This window comes from Lolium rigidum, chromosome 1 (assembly GCF_022539505.1).
Source record: "Lolium rigidum isolate FL_2022 chromosome 1, APGP_CSIRO_Lrig_0.1, whole genome shotgun sequence".
NCBI classification, from domain to species: Eukaryota; Viridiplantae; Streptophyta; class Magnoliopsida; order Poales; family Poaceae; genus Lolium; species Lolium rigidum.
The window spans coordinates 314613481-314624757 of record NC_061508.1 but is presented as its reverse complement, the minus strand read 5'-3'; the positions used below and the strand labels follow the sequence as shown (position 1 = coordinate 314624757).

At 43.2% G+C, this 11277-nt stretch overlaps 1 protein-coding gene across 2 annotated transcripts; it reads right to left on the bottom strand.

Annotated features, from left to right (window-relative positions):
* Positions 1–402: 402 nt before the first annotated feature.
* LOC124697888 (cadmium/zinc-transporting ATPase HMA2-like) lies at positions 403–7890 on the bottom strand. Of its 2 annotated transcripts, XM_047230420.1 has the most exons (10): positions 7616–7889; positions 7182–7466; positions 6088–6351; positions 4635–4732; positions 3788–4043; positions 3548–3685; positions 3118–3445; positions 2830–3032; positions 2389–2585; positions 403–2293 (listed from the first exon to the last, which is right to left on the bottom strand). In XM_047230420.1, exons 2-10 carry the CDS (start codon positions 7390–7392, stop codon positions 878–880), a joined length of 3111 nt encoding a protein of 1036 aa, XP_047086376.1. In that variant the 5' UTR covers positions 7393–7466; positions 7616–7889; the 3' UTR covers positions 403–877. The 2 variants fall into 2 exon arrangements, with proteins under 2 accessions (XP_047086376.1, XP_047086382.1); XM_047230426.1 differs by having other exon boundaries at positions 7182–7890.
* Between the last annotated feature and the right edge of the window lie 3387 nt (positions 7891–11277).

The following is an 11277-nucleotide window of genomic DNA, read 5'->3' as shown; positions in this document are numbered from 1 at the left end:
TTTGTACATTCGTCTTCATTAACTACCCAAGGAACAATGATTCTTTGGGTGCACACTAATGGTTTATTGATATGTGCCGAATATTTAGAAAAAAGATATGGTTTTCCTGTGTCACCATATTTTGCTGAAACTCTATTTTTGTAATTATAGGCATACTTTAGTGTGTAGATACATGTAAATTCAGAAAAGGTTGAGACATATTTTTGTGTACGGAGGGAGTAAGACATTTGCATCACCAAATGGTCTTTGGAGCAACATCTCGCTGTATGTATGAGAATATATCTTGGCTCTAAATTGCTAGAGTTTATTCTTCTGTAGCATTTTAGGGCCGATTACAACCCTAGAAGCTAAAGTTTAACTAAGCTACATGTACTAGCTCACATTAATGGGTACACCATTGCATAACCTGAGCAGCAAAATTATATGTGCAATTCACAGAACACCTCATAACTGAACTTAGTTAAAGGTATTTCGTCCACAGAAGTTGAGTAAAATTACAACTTCTACCAAACAGAGAAAACCTAGTATGCAATTATCAACTGATTTTATCCACCACCTTCTGTAAATATACAAGCACGCTGATATTATGAGCTACTCCGTTTAGCGCCTTCTCAAATTCTTTGAAAAGATGCAAAATCACCAGGGACAAACAACAATAGCAGCACCCTTTCAGATAGACAAGATACCTGCTTCATCAAAATTCAGACCTCTACACCATTTCTTCAGCAGCAAAGCAAAACTAAACCAGATCAAACACCTTGTGTCAGCCACGGTCATCTAGCTATATGCGCCAACGAGGCGACTTCGGTAGCTGATTTTTTAGATAATGGAAGATTTACTCATTTTGGTTGCCAAGATATGATATGCACTTCCCCTCCTACTCTACTATAATCTCAGGCAGCTTCAACATGCTGTTGCTGCAGCAGCTGCGCACCCTAGTCCTGCAACACCGGCGGACCACTCCGGTGCGACCAACTTGCCAGCTTGGACAAATTTCTTTACCTTTGCTTTCGCAACTCCTGCTGCTCATTGTGCTCTGACAGTTTCCCTTGCTGCATTCGGTCACAGCTGGAATGTGATCATTTGCTTTTGGGTGATGTCCACACCCTTCATCTTTGTGTTCGCTGTGGCGTCCGCATTGGCTTTTCTGCTCATGGTGACCAGGCGATGTAATCTCGATCGATATTGAGTGCTCCTGGATTGAATTGTCGTCATGCTTATGGTCATGGCAGGAGTGCTCATCTGCTGTGTGCAACGTTTTCTGTTCATCACAACAATGATGCTCGTGGTCCTGGTCATGCTCATGCTCATGGTCATGGCAAGCATGCTCAGTGGCACAAAGCAAGCTGATTGGCTCTTCACAGTGCTTGTGATCATGGCAAGCATACTCATCAATAGAAGAACCGTTGGATTCTTCGCAGTGGCTATGTGCATGGCCATGGCAAGCAAGCTTGTTGGTAGAATGTGAGCTACTTGGTTCTTCACGGTGGCTATGTTCATGCTCATGGCAATCATGCTTGTGCGCGGCGGTGTCCAGGTTACTCGGCTCTTTGCAGTGGTTATGGCCATGACCATGGGAAACATGCTTGCTTGTGACTAACTGGTTGCTCGACTCTTTGCAGTGGTTGTGGCCATGGCTATGATCATGGCAACCATGCTTGTCCGTGGAATGCAGGTTGTTTGGCTCTTTGTGGTGGTCATGCTCATGGTGATGATCATGGCAAGCATGCTTACCGGCAGATGAATCTACACAACTTCCGGTTGATTTCTGCTCATGGTGATGACCAGCTGAGCAGTGGTGGGAAGTGCCATGCTTCTTTGAATGAGACCCATGATGAGACGAACATTTCTTTGCCACCTTTCCACTGCCTTTCTCTCTCAGCAACAGCATGCTGTACATGATCACCAGCAAGCATGTACCGACGTCAGCAAGGACTGCTGCCCAAATAAGTGGATGCCCGGCAAATGCAAGGGCAACGATTGCAAGCTTTGTAACCACCGAGAAGACAATGTTCATGATAATAGTTCGGTGTGTCCTCCTTGCCAACTTGATAGCCTTGGGAATCCTGCGGATGTCATTCGACATCAGAGTAATGTGGCTCGTCTCCATTGCGACAGCTGAACCAGATACACCCATGGAGACTCCAACATCAGCTTTAGCCAATGCCGGGGCATCATTCATGCCATCGCCAATCATCAGTGTAGGGCCATCTTTTTCCTTCAGTTCATCGACAATTCTCACTTTGTCTTCTGGCAGAAGTTCAGAGTGAACTTCAGCAAGGAGGTTTCCCAGCTGCCAGAAAGGTGGAAAAGCTAAATTAGAATCGGTGTACTTGAATTCACTAGACACAGCAACAAGATGAACACATTTTCTGAAAAATCGTTTACCTGGTTTTGTGCGAATGTGGCTGCGGCGTTACTATCACCAGTTAGCATCACGGATTTGATGCCCAGTGATCTCAACTCCTTGATGGCTTCAGCTGATCCAGTTCGGCAAGAATCCGAAAGACTGAATACTCCAATCAATTCGTTGTTGCAGGCCACGTATCCAATGGTAACTCCTTTCATATCTTTTATGTCTGGAACTAGAGCACAAACAGGAAAAATGCACACGATCATTTAAAGGCATATTCAAACAGAAATCATGTTTCGAACTTTTGATCAAACGAAATGGAAGAATGAAGCAAAACATGCAGCCAAAATGACAAGTACTGTCAAAGCTCATGAAGCAGAACCACTTTTTATTACAGTAACTTCATGTTAACTGGCAGCAGAATGTCACCGACATACTAACATACTTTGAAAATGATGATGCGACATTTAACCAACCTGTTTGACATGAAGCCCTTGACAATATCCTTCTGTTCCCAACATATACTCCTACTCCATCAATTTCACCATAAATCCCCTCACCAGGATAGATTTGAAATTCGGTGACATTTTCCGATTTTGCCTCCACGGAGTTAAAATGAGCATAATCAACAAGAGCCGATGCCATTGGGTGGCTTGATTTGCTCTCCATACTTGAGACCCTGCAACAGCCAGGAAATTAAATAAAGACACTACAAGAAGATCAAAGCACATGCAGTGTGATATCAACAAGGAAACAGCACTCACCAGTAAAGAAGTTGTTGCTTCGGAACACGCTCGTCAGCTGTCCGAAACTCCTCGACAGAGAACTCTCCTCTAGTAATTGTACCAGTTTTGTCGAAGGCGACAACTTTGATACTGGCCAAGGATTCAAGGACATCCCCTCCTTTGATGAGAAGACCTGTCCTCGCGGCCCTCAGTAGAGCACAGAAGGTGGCAACGGGCGTTGACAGCACTAGAGCGCATGGGCAAGCACTCACAAGGAGGACTAGGGCCAATTCGAACCAGTGTTTGAGGTTGCGTGCTCTGACTATTACAGGGATCAGCGCTACTGCTCCAGACATGATAACAACAGCTGCAAGGTGCAATCAAAGATAACAGTAAGAAAAAAATCCTGATCCAAAAATTTCAATGTCTGAATTTTTACTGTTAGCCTAGTCTTGTCTATTTAGATTACCAGGCGTGTAATACTTAGCACACGTATCAATCAGCCTTTGAGTACTTGATCTACTGTTCTGGGCTTCTTCGACGAGCCTTGCCATTTTCGCCACTGCAGAGTTGTCAGCCATAGCAGTTGTCCTCACCGCAATGTAACCTGACATATCACCAATACAGAATGAACGGAAGATCAGCGACCTGCGTTGTATTTTAGGCATCACGGTAATGTTAATTCCGGTGTCTATGTAGTGTGTATTACCATCTATGTTGAGGGTACCAGCCCAGACCTGGGAGCCGGCCTGCTTGGACACCGGGAATGACTCCCCGGTGAGAGTGCTCTCATCAATCTCACTCCGTCCATCGACGACAACACCATCGATCGGCACTACCTCCCCTGCCTTGACAGCTATTGTTGTATTGATCTTCACATCCTGGCAAGCAACTATTTGCCCAGTCTCTGCCAGAATAGCATTTTGTGGTGCCATGCTCATAAGTGCCGACATTCCAGCAGTGGCCTACACGTCAAAGGATTATTTGATCATATTGCTTCTTAGACAAAGTAGCCAGAAGAAACTATAGCCCATATAGACATAGGTATTGGTTAGTGTGTTGCTTTTTTAGGAGAGAATACTTTCAGTAGTGCATTCTAATCATCTGCTTTCCTAAATCATTATTTTTGCTTCTCTGGCTTATTTCCTTAATCTGCTTTACACCTAAGTATGAGTGTATATGCATGTTCTAGTCCACTAGATATAAACTTCATTGATCTCTTGGCTGGGAGTTGACAGGCAAGGGTATGCTAAAAGGGTGTTACAATCAGCAAAATGGACCTGACTCCGCTCCAACCTACTACGCTAGAATGGCAGACCAAAATCTGTTCTTAAGTCCATCAGTGGGTCTAGTGCACATCAAAATCAACATGCCTCGTTATGCTGCATTAGTATGAAAATATGCTCCTAGCTGTGACATGTTGATAAAAGTACTTTCCTTTCCTGCTATGTGGGATTATGAAATGACCTAGTAATATTTCTCTTTTTTACGTAAATATGCCGTGAAAATTCTGATCTTATAGTTGAAAGAAATTTAAGAAAGAGATGGAGAGAGACCTTGCGGCTTGCCCTGGTCTCGAGCCATTCGGCTATGGTGAAGAGGAAGACAATGAACCCAGCCTCGGAATAGTCCTTCAGAGCTATTGCCCCAGCAACTGCAAAAAAAGCAAGTAAACATGTGAGCTCTTGCTAATTGTTGCCGCCATCTATCTCCTGCCAAAAATGCCATGATTTATGTGATGGCGGAGCATCTAAACGGAAATGCCTGTAAATATGCGATAATGACAAGATAGCAGTCCTCCTAGATGAGGAGATACTGCCAAAAGGTCTATACAGATAACTAAATGAACTGAGGACTATATATAACACATGTTTTTTTTACGCGAAAGTGACTACTATAGATTCAGACCGTAGGATTTCCTTTAACTTTCCTTTTATATTATCACTACTACAAACAGAAACTCAGATCCTCTTCAGTTTCTGTCCTACTCTCATAATTGAGTCTACATCAAAAGATTTGAGATTCTGGCACAATTTTTATCTGCTGATCTGAACAGACAATTTGTCTTCTGGCATAGTAGCGGGAAATTTTTTTTTGCTTGGTCCACCCGTATGCTGTTTCTTTCATGAAACGGAGCTATCTTGACAGCACAAAACCCAAAAACTCTAGAAAGAATGATTCGAGCGACGTGTTGCTAATCAAAGTGGAATCCGATACCACATCTGAGAGGGCAATATCGTCACATGGAGGAAAGGAAGCACATTTCTGATCATTTAGCACAAATATAAGCATCACAGCAACATCTCGACTTTAATGCGCTGGAAAGTAGGGGTCCATCAGGGCAAAAATGAAGGGAGGAGTTTAAGCAAATGAGACATAAACTTTTATCATCTTTTAAGGGCCTGGATCGGTTCTGCGCTTCCACAAATTAAGCACCCACCATGCATATTGGTCATATGAAAACAACTTGTCTTAACCCAGTTTTTTGGGCGGCCCTTTTGGCACACTCCAATAATTTCATTCTGTGGTTGAATGTTTACTCACAAAGTGCTAGCTCGTGCTATGTCAGCGTTTTATAAAAAAATTCAGAAAGATTGTGACACAAAGTGGACTTTTGGAAACACTTATACTTATTTATCGTTTCTGACGTTCTAGCTATTTTTTTTTAATTTATTGGGATGTAAAAACAAAATCTCACCGGAATTAGTAAGAGTTCCCTCATGTAACAGAATTTAACAGATTAGTGCCACAGAGTTCGTCAAGAAGCTCTGCAACTGGTTAGCCTTTTTAAGAAGAAAAAAAAGGAGTGTAGCTATCCTGTATGGGTGGTCCCAAAGATTTACTAATTTAAGGAAAATCATTCATTAATTAGTTAAATATTGTACTTAATTGCTACACGCTATAGTTCTATGAAGACAGAAAAAAAATGGAGCCCAGTCACATGGAAAATATGTGTTGTGTGCGAATCACACGGCACGTCATCATAAGGATGTGATCTGAAGTGTGTACCTGCGATGAGCATGAGTATGTTGACGTCGAGGGTGAGCCTCCTGGCGGCGGCGAAGCTCCTGAGGATGATGGGCGGCAGGCCGGCGGCGGTACCCGCCAGCGCGAACCACTTGAGCGGCCGCCAGAAGTGCTCGAACAGAGACACCACCAGCAGCGCGCCGCAGATGAGCACGTACGGGCTCGGCCACTTGTTGGTGGTCTTCTGGCTTGCGCCGCCGTAGGCCCGCACCGACGCCTCCAGCCTCGCCTGGTTCAGCGCCTTGACTGAAAAAAGGACAGCGGGGATCAATCATTTAGGTCACTTCGGTTTTTCATGCTGAAATTCCGGCGGTTTCTCACGCTGAAATTAACGTTGAAGTTCTGGATAAACATTTCATTTGAGGAGGAAGAACAAAGTTCAGAAATAAAACTAACAAAATTCAGAAATAGAACTAACAAAATTCAGAAATAACAAAGAACAGGAAAGGAAGGAGTATAAACAATCCAGAAAGGGCAGAGGACAAAAGAAAAGATACTGCTTGCCGTGGATCGAAAAATTCTTCTGATCGCTTGGAGTAATTAATTTATTAAAAAATTAGAGCTAAAACCCAAAGAACATCAGCAGCAGGCAACGACGGCGATTCTGTTCACGGCAGCATCAGCAATTAATGAGCGGCGGCAGGCAGGCAGCGCGTTCCTGTCGACAGAGACTCTGGATTTATCCGGGGAGCAGCGAGACCCCGGTCGTCGTTCTAGTCCAAAGAAACGAATACTACTGTCCCCGTACGGTCAATAATTCAGACTTCATAGCACGAAGGATTACTGTCCTATTCCGGTGGAAAACCAAGTTCAGAGCACGGACGATTGTTACACGAACGAAAAGTTGATCAATATAGCGAAAGCAAATCCACCTGAAGAACACAGAGGAAGTAACAACCGGACAAAGATTTCACCACCACCAGATATCAGCAACTGGTGGAGGAGAACTGAAGATCAAGAAACAGAGCAAGTAGACAACACTTTTTGATTCAGATGCCCACGAGAACCGCGTCTGGGAGGGAAATCCGGAGGGAAAGCAACGGGCGGGGGGAGACCGAGCCAGCCAGGGCCGTTACCGATTTGCGCGGTGGAGATGGCGGAGGCGTCGTGGAGGACGATGACGGTCCTGGAGGGCACGACGACGGACACCTTGTGCACGCCGGGGAGCGGCTCGAGGAGCTTCTCCACGAGCGGCACCTCGGACGGGCAGCAGATCCCCAGCACGTCGAAGTAGCTCTTCTCCAACTTGCCGGCCGCCGCCGGCGCCGGCTCCGCTGCGCCATCCATCGTAACTGCCCTTCTTTCTTGGAACCAGCCGGTCACTAGGCTCCGTCCGCCTTTCTAGAATCCAAAGCCAAGGCCTGCATGTGAGAAGTGCCAAGAAGAAGAGTGAGTCCGCCAGCAAGCAATCTTGGCGTGCCGGCTACCCCGCTTGGCGGTAGTAGGTTCAGCAAGGGGGGTGTAGTAATTTAGTTTGACGAGTTCAGTTCGGCCTCCGCCATTAACCTACTCTCTTCCTGCGCGCTCGTGGTCGACGGAGGAGAAGGAACGCGGCGCGGCGAAGGAAGTTGAGGGAGGCGATGGAGGGCGGAGGGAGTATATATTTTGGCGCGGGAGCAGAGGAGGACAGGGAGAGGGACGTGGATTCCCGATGTGGAGGATGACGGAGTGGGCACTCCGCATCCGGGGACGAATCAGATGAGATCAAATGTCGGTTTGTTAATTCTGACACGCCGATTCCTACCCAAACTGTTGCAAAGGGAGACGCGTGACGAACTGAGCAACGGTTGGGTTGGTGATGAGGGAAGAGGGTATGGGGCGATCGAGAGGGGAGAGGGGAAAGGCGAACGAGAAGGTTGATGAAGATCAGGCCCGGGCAACTACTACTAGTGCATTGTTGACGCTAATAAGCACGCTGATTATCTATACTTGATTACCCAACGCCCAATTGTCTACATCAGCAGCTTCTTTCCGTTTCGAGCACGTATAAACCTTTTTTTTATCTCCCCAAAAAAATTTATTTCTTTCTTTCGGAAACACAATCCCGACACACTCGAACGTCTATATATGTATGTGCCCAATTCACCTCAAATGAGAGAATAATCAGTTCTAACGGTTCTAATCTCTATCAAGAAATGAGATACATGCAATGTTTCCACCAAACGCTTTTTAGGTAATGACACCATATCTAATTTGGTTCATCCTACATAATAGTTACATCATTTGTACCCTCTTAACATTACTTGGACTAAAACTAAAGGGGAGTTCATTTACCCTACTACGACAATCGTGATTAAAAATCCGCAAAATTATATTTTGTTTGGGGTGTATTCTTGAAAAATGTTTAATATTGAGATTGTTGGTCATCTCCACATACAGAATCGAGCAATATGTTTTCATAGCATATAATTATCTCCCATCAGCCTAATCTCAGCAAGTGTATTTTGCGTAGATTTGTTTATAAAAGTACGGGTCTATGTAAATTACCTGAATTTTCTTCACATGACCTTCTATATTTATTACGAAACAAACTTAGAAGTAGATCATGTTTGCATACGTATGCACAATTTGATCCAAGACTCTCATGCTCTTAGGACCGGGTTAAAGAATATAATCATCTGTCTATTTATATAGAACTTTTTTACCTCATCATATCTTAACAAGTCATAATTAGATGTTCCATTTATATACATTATTTTATATTGTATACATTAAAATAAAAATTTGCTCATTCATATAAAGTTACAAGTTTAGCATATAGTTTTCATATTTCTCATTAAGGATACATTTCAACTGCTTCATCAAAACTGTAGTTTTCACAAAGAAAATGTTTCAAATTTGGGTTGTTTAACAAAACCTTTTCTTGGTGGCTTTTGCCACAAGTCGGAGCAAACAAATAGTTTCTTGTTATTCCACTCATGTATTTATACCTTTCTTGGTGAATCATAATACATTCGTATATGTATTTTTTCTTGGCACCATTAAATATCTGCAAACAAAGATTTAGGGAGTTAAGATAATGAATAATTACGTGTAACGAAATACACAATTTCTAGAGCATATGAAGTGTCAGAAGTCTATCATTAAGTGCATAACGACTCCTTCACTCCAAAATTTGAGACCCTGTGAGTATGACATTAATGAAGAATACAGTGATGATACTGAAAGGGGAAGGAACCCTAATCCAAGATCGACGGTGCTTTCAAGAAGGAGTTTGTCTATGAGAAAGGCATAGAAGGAGTGACTGGAAAGGTTGAGCGATTTCCTACAAGGAGTCATTCGGTAAAACGGTGACAACATGGAAGGAGGTTGCTGCCCGGGAGGGAGGACATGAAGACCCACAAGCTGGATGGAGATGAAGGAATTGGGGAAAGATGGATACAACTAAGGAGATGAGGGTGGTGGTTGAGGAGGTGATGTAGGGGTAATACAAATATGACCACATTCATGTAGGGTAGCTCATTTGGCTCTAATTAGTGAAGTACATAGAGATAACGTAGGAGTGGACTAGTCCCCCTTATTTATGGCAATGATGGTGATGATGTTGATGAAGGTCGAGGAGCAACCGGGGGTGACTTGACTTCAGAGCCACCCCCCCCCCCAATCGTCGGAAGTCTACTTCTATTTCTGTGTTTCTTTGTTTCGTGGCTGCCTCCTCGCGACTCCGTGATTTGCAGCATGTATATTGATCATTTTAGGTCAAGACAACCCCCTGTGCGTGAACAGCAAGGAAAACCAGCCAGCGAGATGCCTGGTGGGCCACGCCATGGGCCCTCTTGGCCGGCTTGTTGATCCACTAGCACTTCTTTTCACTTCATTGAATTTTACAAAAAAAACTGATGTAGAAAAGGTGGGGCCCATTTAATATCCAGAAGGTTCTAGAAACTTAAAAATAAGTAAAATAAGGGTCTTCTGTCCTGCATAGTCTAAAGACAAGAACGCAAAATTTGTGGAAAATCCCCGAAATTATTATAAAACATATTTGAAATCTCACCTACTCCGTATGATGCAATTATAAATGACTATCACACAATAAACTTCAAAGATCATGTATACATTTCGCATATGCCACCATCTAGTGTTGCCTCGTAAATATTTTTATTCCATGCGGAGTGTGTCCAAGATTATTTTATTAATATTATTTAATCAATAAAGCGTTGTTTTCTGTAAAAAAAAGAGAGAAAGTGAGACCTGAAAACGGTCAAATGTGTTTGCCCCGTGGAGATTGCAGGGGATGTATTCCCCCTGTTCTATAGTTGGTGTATCTCTGTCTGGAATGTATTTACATATAAAAAGTTATTTAGATACATCTATACATAGGTAAACATGTGTCAATTAATTTGAAACCAAAGAAGTAGATGTTAACCAGTCAGCGGTCCGACGCGGACGTTTAGAACCTGGCAACGCGCGAGCTCGGTATCAGGAGCCTTGAAGTGTTGTTTGTGATTCGGATTTAATATAGCAGGTGAATAATACGGTGGCTTTACCTCTTTCATACTACTTGAATACGAGCTGACATACATAGCATGTAATTAATGCACAGTCAGTGTTTTGGTAATTAATGCACAGTCAGTGTTTTGGGAGTAAGTGCATGCATGTTGGCTGATCCATCAGTAAAAGCAACGCACTGACACACATGAGTTAATCTTGCATGCATGTTGCAATGATGGCAATCGATGAGTGCATGCATGGTGCACACGTCTGACACACATGAGTTAATTAAGCATGTGGGTTTAGCAGCATGATTACTGTATTGTTGGATAAGCTCTGAATTAGAAGCATCAATTGTTACATGCATTGTTCTGTTCATACTTGAGAAAAAATATTTACTTACCAAAAAATAATCCTATTGTTCATGACCAAATTATTGTTGGATAAGCTCTGAATTAGAAGAACCAATTAGATGAAGCATCAATTTTTTAATCAATGTTAATTTGTAAACTAATAGGGGCAGGTTGTCCTCTCGAGTTAATGTGATGTGTTGCGTGTCAGCTTGTTCCCAGCATTAATTCTGAACTTATAGAATACGGCAATGATGCCTTAATTCTCTCGGCGTTGGTTGGATTCTTTTTCTTCCCATGGTGCAGTCTCTCTCCTCGCTAAGCATGCATGCGCCATAATTGAGAAGCTAATCTGGTGCGAATTTTTTTCCCCCACGGCATTACCTTCTTC